This window comes from Vitis vinifera, chromosome 9 (genome assembly GCF_030704535.1).
Source record: "Vitis vinifera cultivar Pinot Noir 40024 chromosome 9, ASM3070453v1".
NCBI lineage: Eukaryota > Viridiplantae > Streptophyta > Magnoliopsida > Vitales > Vitaceae > Vitis > Vitis vinifera.
The window spans coordinates 21,894,672-21,912,440 of record NC_081813.1 but is presented as its reverse complement, the minus strand read 5'-3'; the positions used below and the strand labels follow the sequence as shown (position 1 = coordinate 21,912,440).

At 35.7% G+C, this 17,769-nt stretch overlaps 1 protein-coding gene and 1 long non-coding RNA gene across 2 annotated transcripts; both read left to right on the top strand.

The window, feature by feature from the left end:
- The first annotated feature begins 3,636 nt into the window (after positions 1 to 3,636).
- LOC100242837 (mannosyl-oligosaccharide 1,2-alpha-mannosidase MNS1) lies at positions 3,637 to 17,208 on the top strand. The gene is made up of 13 exons (XM_059739605.1): positions 3,637 to 4,027; positions 4,152 to 4,359; positions 7,407 to 7,671; positions 8,490 to 8,501; positions 9,739 to 9,792; positions 12,766 to 12,855; positions 13,158 to 13,282; positions 13,458 to 13,523; positions 14,955 to 15,063; positions 15,158 to 15,256; positions 15,721 to 15,801; positions 15,881 to 16,051; positions 16,483 to 17,208. Exons 1-13 carry the CDS (start codon positions 3,637 to 3,639, stop codon positions 16,708 to 16,710), a joined length of 1,899 nt encoding a protein of 632 aa, XP_059595588.1. The 3' UTR covers positions 16,711 to 17,208.
- LOC132254334 (uncharacterized) lies at positions 8,285 to 9,087 on the top strand. The gene is made up of 2 exons (XR_009466625.1): positions 8,285 to 8,356; positions 8,490 to 9,087. It is a non-coding gene; the product is annotated as an uncharacterized LOC132254334 (long non-coding RNA).
- Positions 17,209 to 17,769: the final 561 nt, after the last annotated feature.

Genomic DNA, 17,769 nt, shown 5'->3' with positions numbered 1-17,769 from the left:
TCGTACCTTCCCAATAAGTAACCTGATCCCCGGACCCAGACTTAGGTTTTTTTCGCAGACAGCTTTTCCAAAAACAAAATCAGGAGTCCATCCAGGGGTTTTGTTCTTACTTGTTTTCCCCTTTAAAAATAAATAAAAGTAAGTGGCGACTCCAAGTCTTTTCTGAGAAACATATTTTTCACCCAAATAATGAAAAGTGAGTCTCGCCGATCGAGTGGGAACGCATCATTAAAAATGCGAGGTCCACATCACTATCATCCACTTGGCTTCTTTTTGAATTATCTTCTATATATTTCTCTTCAACGAAAGGATTGAGGACAACCTAAAAAGAGATAATAGGTAAAATCCTACTTCATGAGTAATAATGCCACTATTCCTAGTGTTTATTCCTAATGCCTTTTTTTTCCCCTGTGGTTGATTTATGTAGTTTGAATGTTTTGATCCATAGCAATCATTGAGCATATTTGCCATTTGGTGAGATAGTCACAATAATGTTTTCTTGATATGTCTTCAACTATGTTGTTCACTTAACATTTTTTATCTTATTAAACTAATGAGTAGTTAAATTAAATATGTTATTTATTGTCTAATATCATGATGCCGTTGCTTATCGAATTTTGTCACTATTTTTATTGTTGTGTTGGAACTTATTGTTACTTGTTTCTACAGGTGTTCTCAGATGGAGAAATTTTCAATTCTTAGTTTCCTTTCAATCATTCTATGTTTAACAACAAGAGTATTCACTTGTAAAGATGAAATTCTTTTGGGAAATTGCTTAAGGGAAAATAAAGATGCTCTTATTGACTTCAAAAATGGTCTCAAAGGTTTTAAAAATCGGCTTTCATCTTGGAGAGGAGGCAATTGTTGTCAATGGGAGGGAATTGGTTGCAAAAATAATTCAGGAGTTGTTATTTCGAATGTTTTAAAAATCGGACCTGACCGGCTGGTCCGACCATCGACCGGTCACCGTTCCGGTCCGATTTGGTCATTTGGACCGGATGGGGATCGAACCGAGGTTGGACTGCTGAACCGACGGTCCAACCGGTGAACTGGACGAACCAGCCAGTTCAATTGATTTTAATTTATTTTTTAAAAAAAACAACATCAAAATGACGCCGTTTTGGAGTCCTATATAACAAAATGAAAATCTCAAAATCTACAGGCTACAACCTCCAACCCTTCCTCCTCTGTCGCCGTCAACGCTTCCCAGCTGTGACACCAAAACAGATCCTGCTGATGGCCTGCGATACCCACACAGGTCCCGCCTGCGGCCCACGACACCTACACAGGTATCGCCAGCGTTGGAAAGCTCCTCCCCTCTCCTCCGCCCGTTGTCGACGCATCCCTGTCGCAACACCAAGACAGATCCCGCCGACGACCTGCGACACCCACACAGGTCCCGCAGGCGGCTCACGACACCCACACAGGTATCGCTAACGTTGGAAAGCTCCCCCCCTCTCCCAGCTGGTAGCCCGCCCCGACGTTGGAGTTTGCCCAGTGAGTTTTCCCTTTGGCCTCCTTAGCTTTTATACCCAAAGCCACCTTCAATTCATCCACAGTCACTTCCTCTCACTATTCTAGGTCTAACCATGTGCCCTTGCATGGTTAATTAGCCTTAAACCTCTTACTAAATAATGCATTGATAAGTAAAAATAGGTGTGTGTCTATAATTTATGTTCTTAAAGTCTCTGTGTGAAGCCAAAATGAAAGCATGGAGTGACTAGTTAGGAGTTTGAGGGGTGTTGAATTATATGGCTTTGATTTTGTCTCAAAGCGGAAAACATATGTACATTTGTTAAAGTGGGTTGAAATTGAATGGGTGGAACGTTGAACAGAGGAATGGTGGGGGTGGTTGAGACCTGAGCCAAGAAGAAATAAAGAGGAGTCGCCATCCAAATGTTAGAAAGCATAGGAGTATAAGACAATTGAATGGTGAGATTCATCCATTCATAGTGGCATGTGATTTCATTAATATTTCAAACTTTAATGAATGCCCAAGCACGTGATTCTCATGGTTTGCTCCTTGTATCCCATCAATATATCTCTACAAAATTACTTTAGAATTTAGATAAATTTATAATTGGATCAAAACATGCTTGTTATAATGACCATTATTCTTTTAGATAAATTTACCCATTGATATGTGATTGTTATAAATTGTTGATGACTTGATTATAAATCATTAAATTGTTGATGACTTCCATTCTCTACATTAATGTGAGATTTTTGTTTCTAAGTTGATAAAGAAATAAAAAATGGAATCAAACATGACTCCATCCTTTGGTCAAGATTCAACTACCAATTCTCAATCAACTAGAAGTAAGACCGATCTTGCATGGGAGCATGTTTCTGAAGAAAGATATGCAAATGGAAGGAAAGCTCTTATTTGTTTGTATTGTAAAAAGATTACAAAAGGTGGGGGTATTTATAGAATGAAACAACATCTTGCTGGAGTGAAATGAGATATTGGTCCATGTAAATCGGTTCCTCCTGATGTAATATTTCGAATGGAAAAATTCTTTGCAAGAGTTTGGGAATTCTAAGAAAGCAACCCAAGAAGCATATGAATGTAGAAATCCTTATGGTCCTAATATGTCACAATTTGAAGGGGATATGGCAGAAGGTGAAGAAGAGGTTCAAGAAATGCAAAGTCCTATGGCAGCTAATAGTGGAAAAAGGAAAAAATCAACAGTGGATAAGTATTTTGCACCAAGAAATACTCAAGGAGCTCAACCTTCCATGAGAAGTGTACTAGTTGGGAAATAAGCTATTTGGAGAACGGATATGGCGGTTGGGAGATTCTTTTATGATACATCCATTCCTATTAATGTAGTGAATTCCTTCTACTTCAAGCCAATGTTGGATGCTATATTTGCAATTGGTCCTGGATATAAGAGTCCAAATTACCATCAGCTACGAGTTAATCTTTTAAAGGATGCCAAGAAGGAAGTTCAGTTACTTGTGGACTCTTATCGTGCAATTTGGGCAAAAGTTGGGTGTACAATAATGGGTGATGGTTGGACAAATAATAGACAAAGAACACTCATCAACTTCCTTGTGTATTATCCTAAAGGAATATCGTTTGTGAAATCCGTTGATGCTTCGGACATTGTCAATGATGCAACTAATTTGTTTCAGTTATTTGATGAGGTGATTGAATGGGTTGGTCCACTCAATGTAGTTCATATAGTCACTGATAATGCAGCAAATTATGTGGCCACAGGGAGATTGATTTCTCAGAAGCATAAACACATTAATTAGTCACTTTGTGCAGCTCATTGTCTTAATTTGATCTTTAAGGATATTGGTAAGATGGACCATGTTGCTGAACTTGTAAGACGTGCATCAAAGGTGACAATTTTTGTTTATAATCATGTTGCTTTGTTAAGTTGGTTAAGAAAAAGAGAAGGATGGATAGAGATTTTGCGACCTGGTGTAACTCGCTTTGCTACTACATTCATTGCACTCAAGAGTCCTCATAATCATAAACATGACTTGCAAGCTTTGGTGACTAGTAAGTTTTTTGTGGACTTTAGATATTCAAAGGATTATAAAAGCAAAGTTGCAATTTCCATAATCTTGGATAATAGATTTTGGAATGATTGTTTGATTGTTGTGAATCTTATGTCTCCACTAATGCGCTTATTGCATATTGTTGATTGTGATGAGAGGCCTTCGATGGGATATGTGTATGAAGACATGTATAGGGTTCGTTTGGGCATTAAGAAATTGTTTAACTACAACGAAAGACTATACAAGCCTTATACAGAGATCATAAAGCAACGTTGGGATCAACAACTAAAGAAAAGCATTCATTCAACAGCTTATTGGTTGAATCCATGTTTCCAATATGATCAGGAAAACTTTTGTAATAAGCCAAATGTTATTGGAGGTGTCATGGATGTTATTGATCAGAAAGTTCTGAAAGGCAAGCTTGAAACAATGAATGAAATGAAGTTATTTCGTGATCAATTGGGAAGTTTTGGAAGAGACCTTGCTTATTCTTCATGTGAAGTACTTCAACCTGGTAAAATATTATTTTCATTTATGAGTATGTTTATTCTTTTTTATTGGTTACCTACTTACTATTTAATATTTTAAACTTGCTAATGTGTTTTATTTTTTTCTTATTTTTAATGTGAAATGGTAACTAGATGAATGGTGGAGGCTACATGGATACAGTGCACCACATTTGCAAAAGTTAGCCATTCTAATATTGAGCCAAACCGCATCGTCTTCTGGATGTGAGAGGAATTGGAGTGTCTTTGAACGTATACATACCAAAAGAAGGAATAGATTGGAACATCAAAGGCTTAATGATCTTGTATACGTTCATTACAATTTGTGCTTAAAAAATCGGTATAAATGATTTCTTAGTTGTTTTGAATTTAAATTCTTCTATTCACAATTATGAATAATTATATGCTTTTTTTTTTTAGGTTCTATAACAAGAAAAGAATCTATGATCCCATTGACTATGCATGCATTGATGAGACCGATTTTTGGGTAGTTGATGACGATCAACTAGCAGAGTTAGATGTTGAAGAATTGGAAAATCTTCTATATGAAGAAGGGTCAATTCTAATAAATGAAGTGGAAGGTTCAAGTTCTCACATTGGTTAATAAAATATTTAAACTTATAAAAGTTCAATAATTAAACGAATTCAATAAAACCATAAGGTAATAATGTTGGCCCAAGTTCCACTCAGTCTATGCTTGTGAGGAATGTTGTATTCTAGTGAGTTCCTGTGCCCCTTATTATGAAAGCTATCCATATGTAAGTTAGGGTATAGGCTATTTGGCTTGGTTTTATTTGTTCCAAGGGATGAGTCCTACAGCTTTATCTAATTTTCTGATATTGTGTCATTGCTTTTAGTTTTAAGGTGGTTATAAAGGATTTTATTACTCTGTTAACTCGATAGTGAGAGGTCCCATAAGAAGATAGGTGGAAATAAGATCTCACTTATTTCCATTCGCCAGTTTAGGTAAAATATATACAAGTAAATATAAGCTTTAATGGAAAGAAAATTACATCACTTTACTTGAAAGGAAATCACATTGCTAATTGCATCAATCAATGAATATCACTAGAAGAAAAGTTGGATACAATCACATAACTTTAGTAGAGGTTAGCATAAGTTGTGTCCAAACATGTTGGTATCGTTGCATCTTAAATTCATCTGTGTGCAAAGAATTGGATGGAGGTAAAATTTAGTGGAAAAATTGGCATTGAGATATGTAGTGGCAACTAATTTGAGAATTGTGTGTATGGTAGCATTATAGACATGGTGAAGTACTTGGTATATATATATACTTTTTAATGCTTATGTTGCTTCTCTCACACCATTTCTGTTTCTATCCCAAGCTTCTCTAATTTCACACCCAACAATGCTCATCTCAAAAATCATTTTTTCCTCTCATTTCTCACTACAGTATACACAAGTTCTATTGATATCTCTCTATGTGAAAAATTAATTTCTCTATGTACAATGCAACTTCTCTTTCTATTCGACTTCTCTAATGATTTTAACAGCATAACTGTGTCTACCATGGTTCAAAGTCACGGTATTAGTCATTAACTTGAAAGGTCTCGAGACACAACAATCTCAACTTCTCAACTCAATATTGGATGATATGCAAAATAAAATATTTTTAATATTAAAAAAATAAGTAGAATTAAATAAGCTTAAAAAATTAATAAACTTAAAAATATATTAATATAATAACATTCAATTTATTATGAACAATAAATTAACATATAAAATACTTCATTATATATGGTAACATTACCATATAAAACAATATATTATATATGCAATTCATATGATAATAATAAATTATTGAATTTTCACTTTTTCTTTTACGGCACAATTAGCATATAATACAACATGCATTTAAATAATAAATCACTATTATATAACAAAATACATTACCTCATTTTCGCCGAATCCCTAATCCCAAACACTAGTAGCCAAGGCACGTTCTTCACATCCCAACATAAAGAGAGAGACTCAAAAGGGTAGTCTGAGGTCGGTGCAAATTCTCAACGGAATCTAAAATTCTCATAAGGTGAATTCAAAACCCTAGATTATGCAAATTTGGTCAAGATTATTTTTAGGTTTCTACAGATTTAGGACTGTTGAATGTGAATCTTTGGTTTTCGGTAAAGTAATTAAAACCTCTTAAGGAGTGATGGTTTCAAGCAATCACATTTCAGATTCCAAACCGTATTAAATAATCATGTTTATTATATGGTAAACATACCTTGTAAGAGTGACTTTCTTATATGGTAATTTTGACAACGACAACCTTTCTCCAAAGCTTGATATTTCCCTTAGGGCTTCTCCTTGGTCTGCAATTGTCATTTTGGATGTTGATACAATAAAGTCTAGGGAGTTGACATTTTTAGGTTCAATTAATCCTACCATTAGTATGTGCTTATCCAACACCTGATTTTATTGGATGGACACACATGAAGACAGTAAGCCTGGATGACTTATCCTATATTTCTATTAATCATGGTAATTTTTATGAAAAAAAATTAAGCTAATGAATATTCTTCTCTACTGTTCACCTTGAGAACAATCAATCGTTTGCCCAGTTGTCATATTGATCAATTCTATAAGTTTTTAAAACTTGGATATCAATTCTAAAAGTGCTTAGTAGTTTTAAGGGTCTCTAACATACTACAGGGACTAGGGGCTGCACTAATCTTATTTTGCCATTTAGCTCCATCGAAAAAACAAATATCATAAACAAATCATAGATGAAGTTCTGAAAATGATTCTATGCATGTAACCAAAGAGGTCTTCTTTGTCTTTGAGTGGCATTTGCTTTTTGTGAAGCAAATCACGCATATACTTCTGTTGAGACAAGAATACATCATCGAAAAAAGGCTTCACTTCTACTCCAAGAAAATTGTTCAGTGATCCAAGTTCCTTAATTCAAACTCTTAGCCAAGACGTTCAATTAAAATTTGAACAAAATCATCATTACTCACTATGAGAAGAACATCATCCATGCATATGAGAATAATAGTTGTAATATCATTGGTGCGATAGACAAAGAGTTAATTAAGCATTAAATTTGTTATAATAGAAGCAAGTTGTAGTAGATATTAAGACAGTTGATCGAACCAAGAATGAGGTGCCTACTTCAATCTATAGAAAGACTTTTTAAGTAAGAACATGGCCTTGCTTGGTGGAATCAATGAACCTCAACGGTTGCTCCATGCAAACATCCCTCTCAAGGTTTCTTTGCAAGAATGCATTTTTAATGTTAAGTTACCTTATCTTCTGTTTGAATGATGAGGAAAGGCAATTATTAACCATATAGAAGTTGGTCGAACTACAAAACTAAAGTTTCATTGTAGTCGGCATTCTTCATGGAGAAGCACCAACACGCAGCAGCCTGAAAGGGGAGACAGTCCATCTTGGAAGAATGCACAGTCCGCTAAGGGAGTCAATCACGCATTATAAGAGGGGCCTTCTCTTACACGCGAATACGAGTTTCTTCACAGCCACCCTCCCAACCACACAGTCTGCATCATTAGAGATCCCTCTTAGCATCACACACCAAGGAAAGGGACCATCAATTCGAGAAGCATCACAGCACACCATTGGAGAAGTTGGAGTCCACCAATCGCGGCTGCAAGAGGCACACACAGAAGAGGCAACCACGCACCACAGTTTGGGCAGCATCTTCCACAACAAGCAGCTGCACGGGACTCCACTGGAGAGCATTCTCCACACACAGCCACATAAAGACTTCCATACATAGTTGAAAAGATTTCCATAGGACACACCATACAATAGTGGTAGTAGCTGCACATTGGACTTAAGAAAAGCCGCTGTCACTTTTGACGCATCATAATGGAGAAGAGATTCACACACGCAGCCATGGGAAGGTAAGTTGATTTTTTTTAGTTTGGTTTTTGATTAATTATAAATGTTTGAAAAGTTATTTTTTGATTTATTAGCACTCTTTTTCGCAGTTCCTGTTTATATTTACCAGAGCTTTTCACCAAACTTGGGAGATTAGTTAAGACATCAGTTTGACTCTGGGGAATAGGAAGAGAATCGATATTAGATGGGCAAAGAGCACTAGTAGAAGGATGATTCTAGTGGGATAGTTCTTGAAAAAGGTGGATGTATGGGAAATTGAAGGTCTTCAATCTGTTGAAGCTTATTCTTCCATGAATGGGCATTTATTGGGTTCAGTTTGATTCTATATATATTTGTCCTGTTTGATGAAAGAAAGGATGAGAAAGAAAGGATCTCTCATTCTTAGTAAGAATTCTTGTGGTTCCAAAGTATCAACTATGGGAGAGCCTGGAAAATAGAGCTTTCCTTTTTTGGTAACTGGTCACTGCAATCCCCTTTATGAGAAGGCACCTCTTCTTACAAAGTTTTGTGTTTGTTTTGTTGAATTCCTTAGAATGAGGTCATACTCTTACATATTCTTTCCCCTCCTATCTATTTTGGTTTCAGGTAGAGGTACAGGTATGTTCAAGGTCCAATATAAGCTCCTGTCGTGGGAAAAGCAAAAACAGTTTGAAATGGAGAACAGTTGGGAAGTGATGAAACCAAGAAGATTGAAGAGAAAAACTATAGGAAGGTTGGGTTCACCTTACTAAGTGAAACAGAGACATGGATGGAATGAATGCAAATTTCAAGAAAATAATGCTACCGAAAGGCCATGGGAACAGAAATTTGAAGTAAGAAAAGATAATGGCAAGAAATACAGAAATTTAGGGAAGAAGAGATTAGGTGTATGGGAAAGATGTAGCAAGAAATTAGTTGGTTGGGCCCTTGGAATATTCCAAGAGGCGCAAATATGTCTTCATGAGCAAAAAGAAGAAAACTATGTTCTAACGCATAAAAGATAATCATGAGACAATTTTTCTCAACTTGGGAATTTTCATCTTTAGAATATGTGAATTTTATAGAGGGAGGTGGTGGCTGGTGGCTGTCTAGCCTAATTTGGTATATGTGTAAATTGGATTGCAAGAAATTCTCATATGAAGGCATTCCTAATATACTTGTGCAAGACTATATTTATAAATTGAATTGCAAGAAATTCCCTAAATGGAGGCAATCTTTATATACTGGCATAAGAAGGAAACAAATCTTAGAAACCTCATTTGTATGGTCTTGGGCAATTGGAGTTAGAGCTGAAATTTTGTTAGCTATTTATTTATATGCTCAGGAAGATTTTGGATAGGAGGTGCTCTTGTGCTTGGAATTCCAGGACCTATTGGCCTTAATCCCAGGCTAGTGAGCAGGCAGTGTTTCCATGTATTTTGATGTTTGAGTGATCCTTGTATTCCACTACACCTAGGTTGCTCCTCCGTTTGTTAGGTACTTACTAATTAATCGTTTTTGGCCTAGAAAAGAATCTTTGTAACATATTTTTAGAATTTTCTAATTTATTATTCCATAAACTACTGTAAAAATAAATGTCTTAATAAGTAATTTAATTTTTATGATGCAACAAATGAAGTTTATTGTCATCTCCCGTCATTTGCTATTGATAAATTCTATTTTAAAGTTTCTAATATGATTACACCCGGATCAACTTGATACTGAGTTGGAGATGCTATGAGGATTTGGATGCAGAGAAGAGAGGAGAAGAAAGAATAAAATACAATAGAAGAGAGATGGAAAGGGTGTAAATCCTTTCCCAAGTCATATTTTTATATCTAAAAGTAACACAATAGTACCATTGACAATGCCTCAGTTTACTGCAAAAATACTGTCACATGGAAATGCGCATAACCCTGGATGGACTGGAGTAAGTGTCTGGTTTCTGGTTGTTCTTTTGTCACTATTTATTGGAAAGTTGTTTTATTTATTTATATGTTTATTATTGCCTTCTGTTGATTTATTATTCTATTTTGAGTTGTGTGAAGTTATAAAATGTGTCTTGGGCTTAGGTGTGGAAATTATGTTTCTTAGTTGTGTGGCATGAGGGAAAATAGAATGCATTTACCATTTTCACTATGTAATTGCTGCTACTTGCTTACTCAACAATGACCTGGAGTTTTTACTTGACTTGGTTTGACGCTGACCTAAAATTGATCTTCTACTGGTTGGATTTTTGCATACATCATGATGTGATTTGGCTTCTGCTGAAATCCTTATTTGACCTAAATATGTAGCATGATTGCATGAACATGAACACTAGAGAGTGTTCCACACATAAATGTAAATTTGGTGAGGAAATGAGTAGCTGCTGTTGTGGGGTGATGAAATGCTCTTAGAAAAGGGTGAGATGTTTTATCTCCTATGTCAGATTTTGGTGTGGGAAAAACTTTCTTCGTTTTCCAGATCTGTCATACATTTCAATTAATTGAGACAACATGGTGGCAAATCATCGAAATGCGGAAGGTGATCAGGATTATAAAAAATGAAGGTTTATAGAAGTTTTCATAGTTGTGAGTCAGAAATGGTAGAATTGTTCTTGTCTCATATTCAAGATAGTGTGTAAGCGGGGAGGATAAACGAGTGGAAGTTATCTGAAGATGGTTGCTACTTGCTTCTATGTGAAATCACTGTGAAGCCATGTGCCAGGAACTTTGCCTGTTTTCCGCATAGAAAGATTTAAGGATTCTCACCCATTCCCTGTGTTCATTTTTACTAGTGGAGTGGGATTATCGCTAGTTGGTACTGTTTGCAAATAGGATGGGTTGGTATAATAATTTGTTTATGCATTTTGATACCTTGAACAACTTGAAGTTTGTGGTCTCTTTTGTTTGATCCCTCAGTATTTCATGGGTATTTCCTAAGTTAGCTTAGGACACCTTAGCCAGTTGGCAGGGATGGTCTGTTTGCAAAGGGAGGAGGAAATTTTGCAAATTATTCCCCTCTGCCTATTTTTCTGTTCATGGAAGGAATGAAATTAGAAGGATCTCCAATGCTTTGGAGCTGTTGGAATTGCAAGTAAAAATATGTTTGTATGAAACCTATACTTGTGTGATCCAGAAGATTTATAGGGAATGAGAGACTATCCTTTCCAGATTTCTTTGATGGCTTGATATTTTGGGGTGTCCTTAATTTCTTCCCTATTATATTTTATTTATTGGGTGCCTTGGGGAGTAAGGCACTTGTTAACATAATCCTTTGTGGGCCTATCGATCCTCATACACATATCCAGAAAGTATACAAAGATTGCCAAAACAGCAATGGAAAGACTAGAAAAACAGCCACAGCACAAATTAACCCACTCCCAAGCAATCAGTGGGCTCTAGAAAAGAAATATTGGCTTCATCCACAGGATCTCTTGACCATTCAAACAAGATTTGAGGAAATAAATTCTGAAAGCGATCACTATACACTGTATCTTTAAAAACTCAGCTAATCTGCTCTCCCCAGATACACCAAATCAAACATAAAGGGTCATCCTCTACACCAAATCACTATACACTGATTCCTCTTCGTTTTCTGTGTGCACAACACCTGTTAACTGAATTCTAACTATTCCTCAAGGCAATTGGTTATAAGGTTATGCTTTTACCTATCAAAAAAAAAAAAAAAATTTATAAGCATCTTTTTCCATACTGCGACATCATATGAATCAGCCAAACAAATATACCTTCCAGCCACTACAAACAACTCTGGATTGGATTGGCTGCAAAGGCTATCCCACCAACTCCAATTTCCAATCAAGCTCTTAAGCAAATATGGATTTCAATGGCCTTGACCATTATCCTCCACTCATAAGTTAACAATATTTCATGGAAACTTCTAGCAACAACTATCAAGCCAAGACTAATGGATCACACACAAACAGATCCTCTTAGTGCTTTCCAAGATTCAATAGGTGTGTCTTTTTCTTTCTTTATTCTTCTTCTATTTATTCTTTAAAAAACTATATAAAGAGAAAAAAGGAAAAATGGTAATATTCTAAGATTTCTACTGATGTGTATGACATGGTGTTTGAAATGGTCATGGATCCTTTTTAAAATTGTCCAAGCTACTGCTACATAGCTTAGGTCTGTTTCAGATCACTTCTTGCTTTTGACTTCTGTTAGATGCTTAAGTTGAAGCTAAAATCATGATTTTAAAGGAGGAATCTTGGTATTATTAAAAGTTTGAATAAACATGTAACAGCTTATCATATAAACCAAGAAAGGGCTTCCACTGGAACCTACATGGTCCTTGCTTCCCTGTTAGTCTCTTTTTTATGCCAAAAAAATCTTACCCTGAAATTATAAAAAAACCATACATAAGCTCTTATGGAGCTTTCAAAAGGAAAAAAAAAAAAAGGCTTTTGCTTTGAGGAAGTGAATCTAAACAGGGCCTTAATTAACTATATTTCTTTTTCTAGCTTCCTATCCTCTGACAACAATGTTAAGATGCATCTGAAACCCGGTGTTCTTAATTATGTGCAGAAGTCCATCTTAGTCTCTAAAACCATTGCATTCTACTGCCTAAATCGCTTTCTGTTGTTTTAGGTGCAATTTCTCTTTCTTGTTTGAATGGTTTCATACTAATGATTTAATGTCCACAAATAAATTAATAAATACATGAATTATTTGCAGAAGTCCATCTTAGTCTCTAAAACCATTGAATCCTAATGCCTAAATCTCTTTCTGTTGTTTTAGGTGCAATTTCTCTTTCTTTTTTGAATTGTTTCATGCTAATGATTTAATGTCCACAAATAAATTAATAAATACATGAAATGGAAAAAAAAAAAAAATCAAACATATATCCATGGTAATTGATTTCATTGTTTTTTAAAATGTATAATTTTCCTTGTTCCTAGGGTGACAGTATCCTAGCCGATTCCGGCACAGAGCAGCTGGAGTTTATTGCCCTTTCTCAAAGGACTGGTGATCCAAAGTATCAGAAAAAGGTATATTCCTCTTATGCTTATATGTGCACACACCAAAAAAGGAATTGTTTTCATGTGTCTTAAAATGCAGATGACCTTTGACAATTATCTAAAGTAATGTCAATTACTATCTTGTTGTATTGACTAGGATTAAATCCTAAGACTAAGCAACTTCAGTTAGTTATCATCTTCTCCATACAAAGTTTAAATTTTTTGGTAAAGAAACTAGAGTCAGAAGACATTGGTCATTAACTTCTGCTTCCAACGAAACAAGCATTTTCTCGGGAGGTTTAATTTGCTGGCATTGAATTCTGATGTTTCAGGTTGAGAATGTTATCATTGAGCTTAATAAAACATTTCCTGCTGATGGTTTGCTTCCCATATATATTAATCCTCATAGAGGAACATCATCTTATTCGACCATAACCTTTGGAGCCATGGGTGACAGGTATGACCATTTAATATTTCTGTACGATTTGTGATATCTTTCTTGAGATCTGGGTCTCATTATGTCATAGGAATTCTACTACTTTATCTATCTCCCTGATGGAGGAGCTGAACTATGTGCATAATTTTGTTAGTTTGATTGACATTGGTGATTAACTTGAAAAACTTGATTGCAGCTTTTATGAATATTTACTCAAAGTTTGGATACAAGGAAATAAAACTGCTGATGTGAAGCATTATAGGTGAATCCCTACATCTCCCATTGAATTCTGGTGAAATATCATTTGTGTGCTACATAGGGCATGTGTTTATCAATACCACATGATGATTGTGATTTTGACTGTCAGACAGTTTCTCTTGAACTACTATGGGCCAATATTGTTTATTTGCGATATCTGGCATCTTATTGAATGACATGATCCTCGTTCCTTCCTTTTTCCTGTTTGACTAATTAAAATGAATTGTTTTTAATGGGAAATGAGCTACTTTGGTATAATTAATTAGTTGCGGTACTAGTGAATGGCCCTTGAATCCTAGAATTCTAGGATCCTGTTGTGGAGGTCCTCTGGATGTACAGAAGAGAATGGTCCTTTCTTTATGGGATAGGATTTACTGTTCCTCTGTCCTACTTTGTTTACATCCCAATTTATTTCATGCTATTAAAGCAAATGAACACAAAAAAAAAAAAAACAAAAAACAAAAAATGTGTTTCCTGTTAAGGTTGCCTCTATTATTAAGAAAACTGAGTTTCTTTTTGGTTTGGCCCAAGGATGCTAGTTTGAGAACCCCCAATAGGTGGGAGGTGGTGTCTACACCTAGGAAAGAAGGTGTATGCTTTTGAGGACTCTGTGAAACTGAGCTCCCATTGGAAGAGGGATTTGGAGATTCCTGAAGTGGAATTTAACTTGGCATGTTGTTAAAAGTTGACATTGCAGGGAAAATTCAATTCCCAAGATCTTCTTTTGCTCTTTTCTATTGTGAGGTTTGTTGCTAGCAGTGGCTCTAAAATTTGGTCATGGGTGAAACTCTAGTGGAAAATCAGCCTTTAGAAGTGTCGTAAAGCTAAACTTTATTCTCTTAAATAATTTCCCTCCTGGGATATTGGTTTTTGGAGGAACCTTAACACAGCTAACACTGCAATGAACTACTCCTACTTGGAGTCTTGGGCTTAATTTGGATGTGTGCTCCCTTGGGGGCCAGATGGGAAGTAAGAGAGCTATGTGGGAACATGGGAGTGTCTTTTTCCATGCTTTCTTTGAGGCTTTGTTTGGGCTTGATATGAAGTAGACAACTTTACACTTTTAGTGAGTCCAAGGGAAGCCTCTTGCATGGGCTTTTTTTTAATTTATTTTCAGAGGGAACATTTTTTTTGTCATATATTGGGTCTTGTCAGTTGTGAAAGGCCCTTAGCTTTTCAATAACTAGAATAAGAGGAATTTGGTGGATGCATTTAACTAGAACCTTAGATTGACTAACAAGTCTGATTAGCCTTTGTTCCTTATTATTTTTTAATCTTTTCATTTGCTCATTTCTTTGGGAAAAGGTGCATACTTTTTATTTTAATTCAACTCACAGATTTTCTTTTAAATATCCAATGTCTAAAAAATGTCGACAGTCTTTCCTTCATAGAATCTATTGATATCAAAATTCTTTTATTGGTTTGTTGGAAGCAGAGAAATGTGGGAGACATCTATGAAAGGTCTGTTAAGCTTGGTCCGAAGAACAACATCATCATCTTTCACATATATATGTGAGAAAAATGGGGATTCTCTGCATGACAAGGTAATATTTGATACCAAAATACTCATTTGTTCTACTGCACTAATATTTGACCATTAGCATTTTGGTGCTATTTGTTTTTTCTATATATGTGCAGATGGATGGATTAGCATGCTTTGCCCCAGGAATGATTGCTTTAGGATCACTTGGTTATGGTCCTGAAGAATCTCAGAAATTCCTATCCCTTGCCGAAGAGGTATTTTTAAATTCTCTTCATACCATTTCTGATATTTTGTGCTTGATAGGAAAATGTTTTGACCTTAAGCTTTAATACCCATCTAGAGCTTAAGCTTTAGTAGTTGTTTAGCTCCTTGAACATATTTGCCATTGCAGCATTTTTTTGGTCTCCATTAGCACTAGCCACTGATTTTTTTGATGTTCCCATGACATTAAGAACTTCATAAGCTAGAGGCTTCTTGTAAAATCACAAGCCGTACCCGGTTTATAATGATAGTATTTCAATTTTTTATTTATTCCATGTAATATTATCATTTTGCATATAATGAAAGAGCCATATGAGATGAAAATTTCACACGCAGTTCTAAGGGAAGGAATTGTAATGATTCCTTCTGCCCTCCCTGAGTTTTCTCTTACTTTTCCAGCATTTGGATGCTTTTCATGTGGTTCCTATGAGTGAATTGCTTGGCCTATTTTTTGCAGCTTGCCTGGACATGCTATAATTTCTACCAGTCAACACCAACAAAATTGGCTGGAGAGAACTATTTCTTCCACTCTGGGCAGGTTAGTTTTTCTCTTTTCTTTTTATATACTAGTTATTTCTTTTACTGCTCAATCTCATTTCCATCTAAAACATTTACAGGATATGAGTGTGGGTACATCATGGAACATATTGAGGCCCGAGACAGTTGAATCACTGTTTTACCTCTGGCGTTTAACTGGCAGCAAGACATACCAAGAGTGGGGTTGGAACATATTTCAAGCATTTGAAAAGAACTCCCGCATAGAGTCAGGATATGTTGGACTGAAGGATGTAAGTACACTCTTCAAACTCACTAATCCCTACTTCAGACTGGCTGATTTGCATTTTTAGTATTTACTTTTGAACTTTGATTCCTGAAATCTTAGAACATATCTCTCATTACTTGTTACCCTGAACAAATAACACAATGAAATCTTAGAATATTTGTAGATTGAGTGAGTTTTTATAATTTTTATTAATATGAAAAACCTATTTAGAAGTTATCTATTATTACTAGATAAGTTTCAATCATGAATGACAGTTGCCAGCCCAGCAGGTGTGGTGGTTTTACACTGAAATAAATGTGCTCACTGATTATGTATTTTATCTAATCCTAAACACTCTTGGCTGTGCTGGTTATCATTTTCTTTCATTGTTACTTTCTTTTGTTTACTGCTACATCTGTGCTCTTTGCTTACTCTGCTGGTTCTGGGTATTCACAGGTAAATAGAGACGTCAAAGACAATATGATGCAAAGCTTCTTCCTTGCTGAGACACTCAAATATCTCTATCTTCTTTTCTCACCTTCGTCAGTCATTTCATTAGATGAGTGGGTTTTCAACACCGAAGCCCACCCAATAGGAATCATGACTCGTCATGACAATTCTATAGGTTGCATGGCAGGAAGGAAGGTCGGTGAGTTGATGATTAGGATTCTTTTCCTCTTTTAGAAATTTTTTTGGCGGAACCCCTTTCCAAATTTTCAGGCTCTAATTAGGTGAAGAGCCTAGGAGTTCAATACCATAGCTTTTGAAAATCAACCAAGGGCCTCCTACATTCAGCTCAATAATGTTGGCCCTAGTTCCACTCAATCTGGGCTTGTGAGAATGTTGTATTCTAGTAAAGCTACAGTGCCCTTTATTATGAAAGCCATCGGTATGTAACATAGGGTATAGACTATTTTGCTTAGTTTTATTATTTGAAGGGGTTTATTCGGATGAGTTATACAATTTCATCTGATTTTCTGATACCGTGTGTAATTCTCATGTTTTTGGGCGGTTATTAAAGGATTTATTACTCTTTTAACGCAATAGGATTCAGTCGTTAAAGCTCATATAGGAGCATGCTCAGATGGGCTAGATATTGTAATTGAAGAAGGCTTGGCTTGAACCGTGTGTGCTCTCTTGTACTCCTTGTTTCTTCGCAATTAAATGATAGTTTTCTTTGCCTGCCTTGGCATTTAAAATTGTTGGATGAGAGAGCCCTTTCCAACTTTACACTTTGTTCCCTCATTAGGATATTTGGAAATTGAAATCCTAAGGCTCGCTCTCATTAGGTCTTTTGTAAATGGAAACCGAAGGTTTGGTTCTGGTCATGGGCAGTACGAAATAATGAAGTTTCTTCCCTTTCAACTCGTCATTTTCTTGAGAGTTGGTTTGGATCATGGAAATTAGGAACTATGAGGGAAACCTTTGTTCCCTCGTATAGGTTTTTAAAATTTGAAACTCTAAGGTTATGTTTGTTTCCAAAAAACTTGAGGATTCAAATCTTTGTATCACTCATAAGGGTTTTTAGGAAAGGAAAACCGAATGTTTGGTTCCGGTCATAAAGAGTTCGAAGTAATAAAGTTTCTTCCCTTTTCAACTTCACATTTTGTTCGGTCATTGTGGTTTTAGGAATCAAAATCTAGAGAGTTGGTTTGGATCATAGAAATTAGAAACCGAGGGAAAACTTTATTTCCTTGTTAAAGTTTCTAAAATTTGAAACCTAAAGGTTATGTTTGGTTCTTT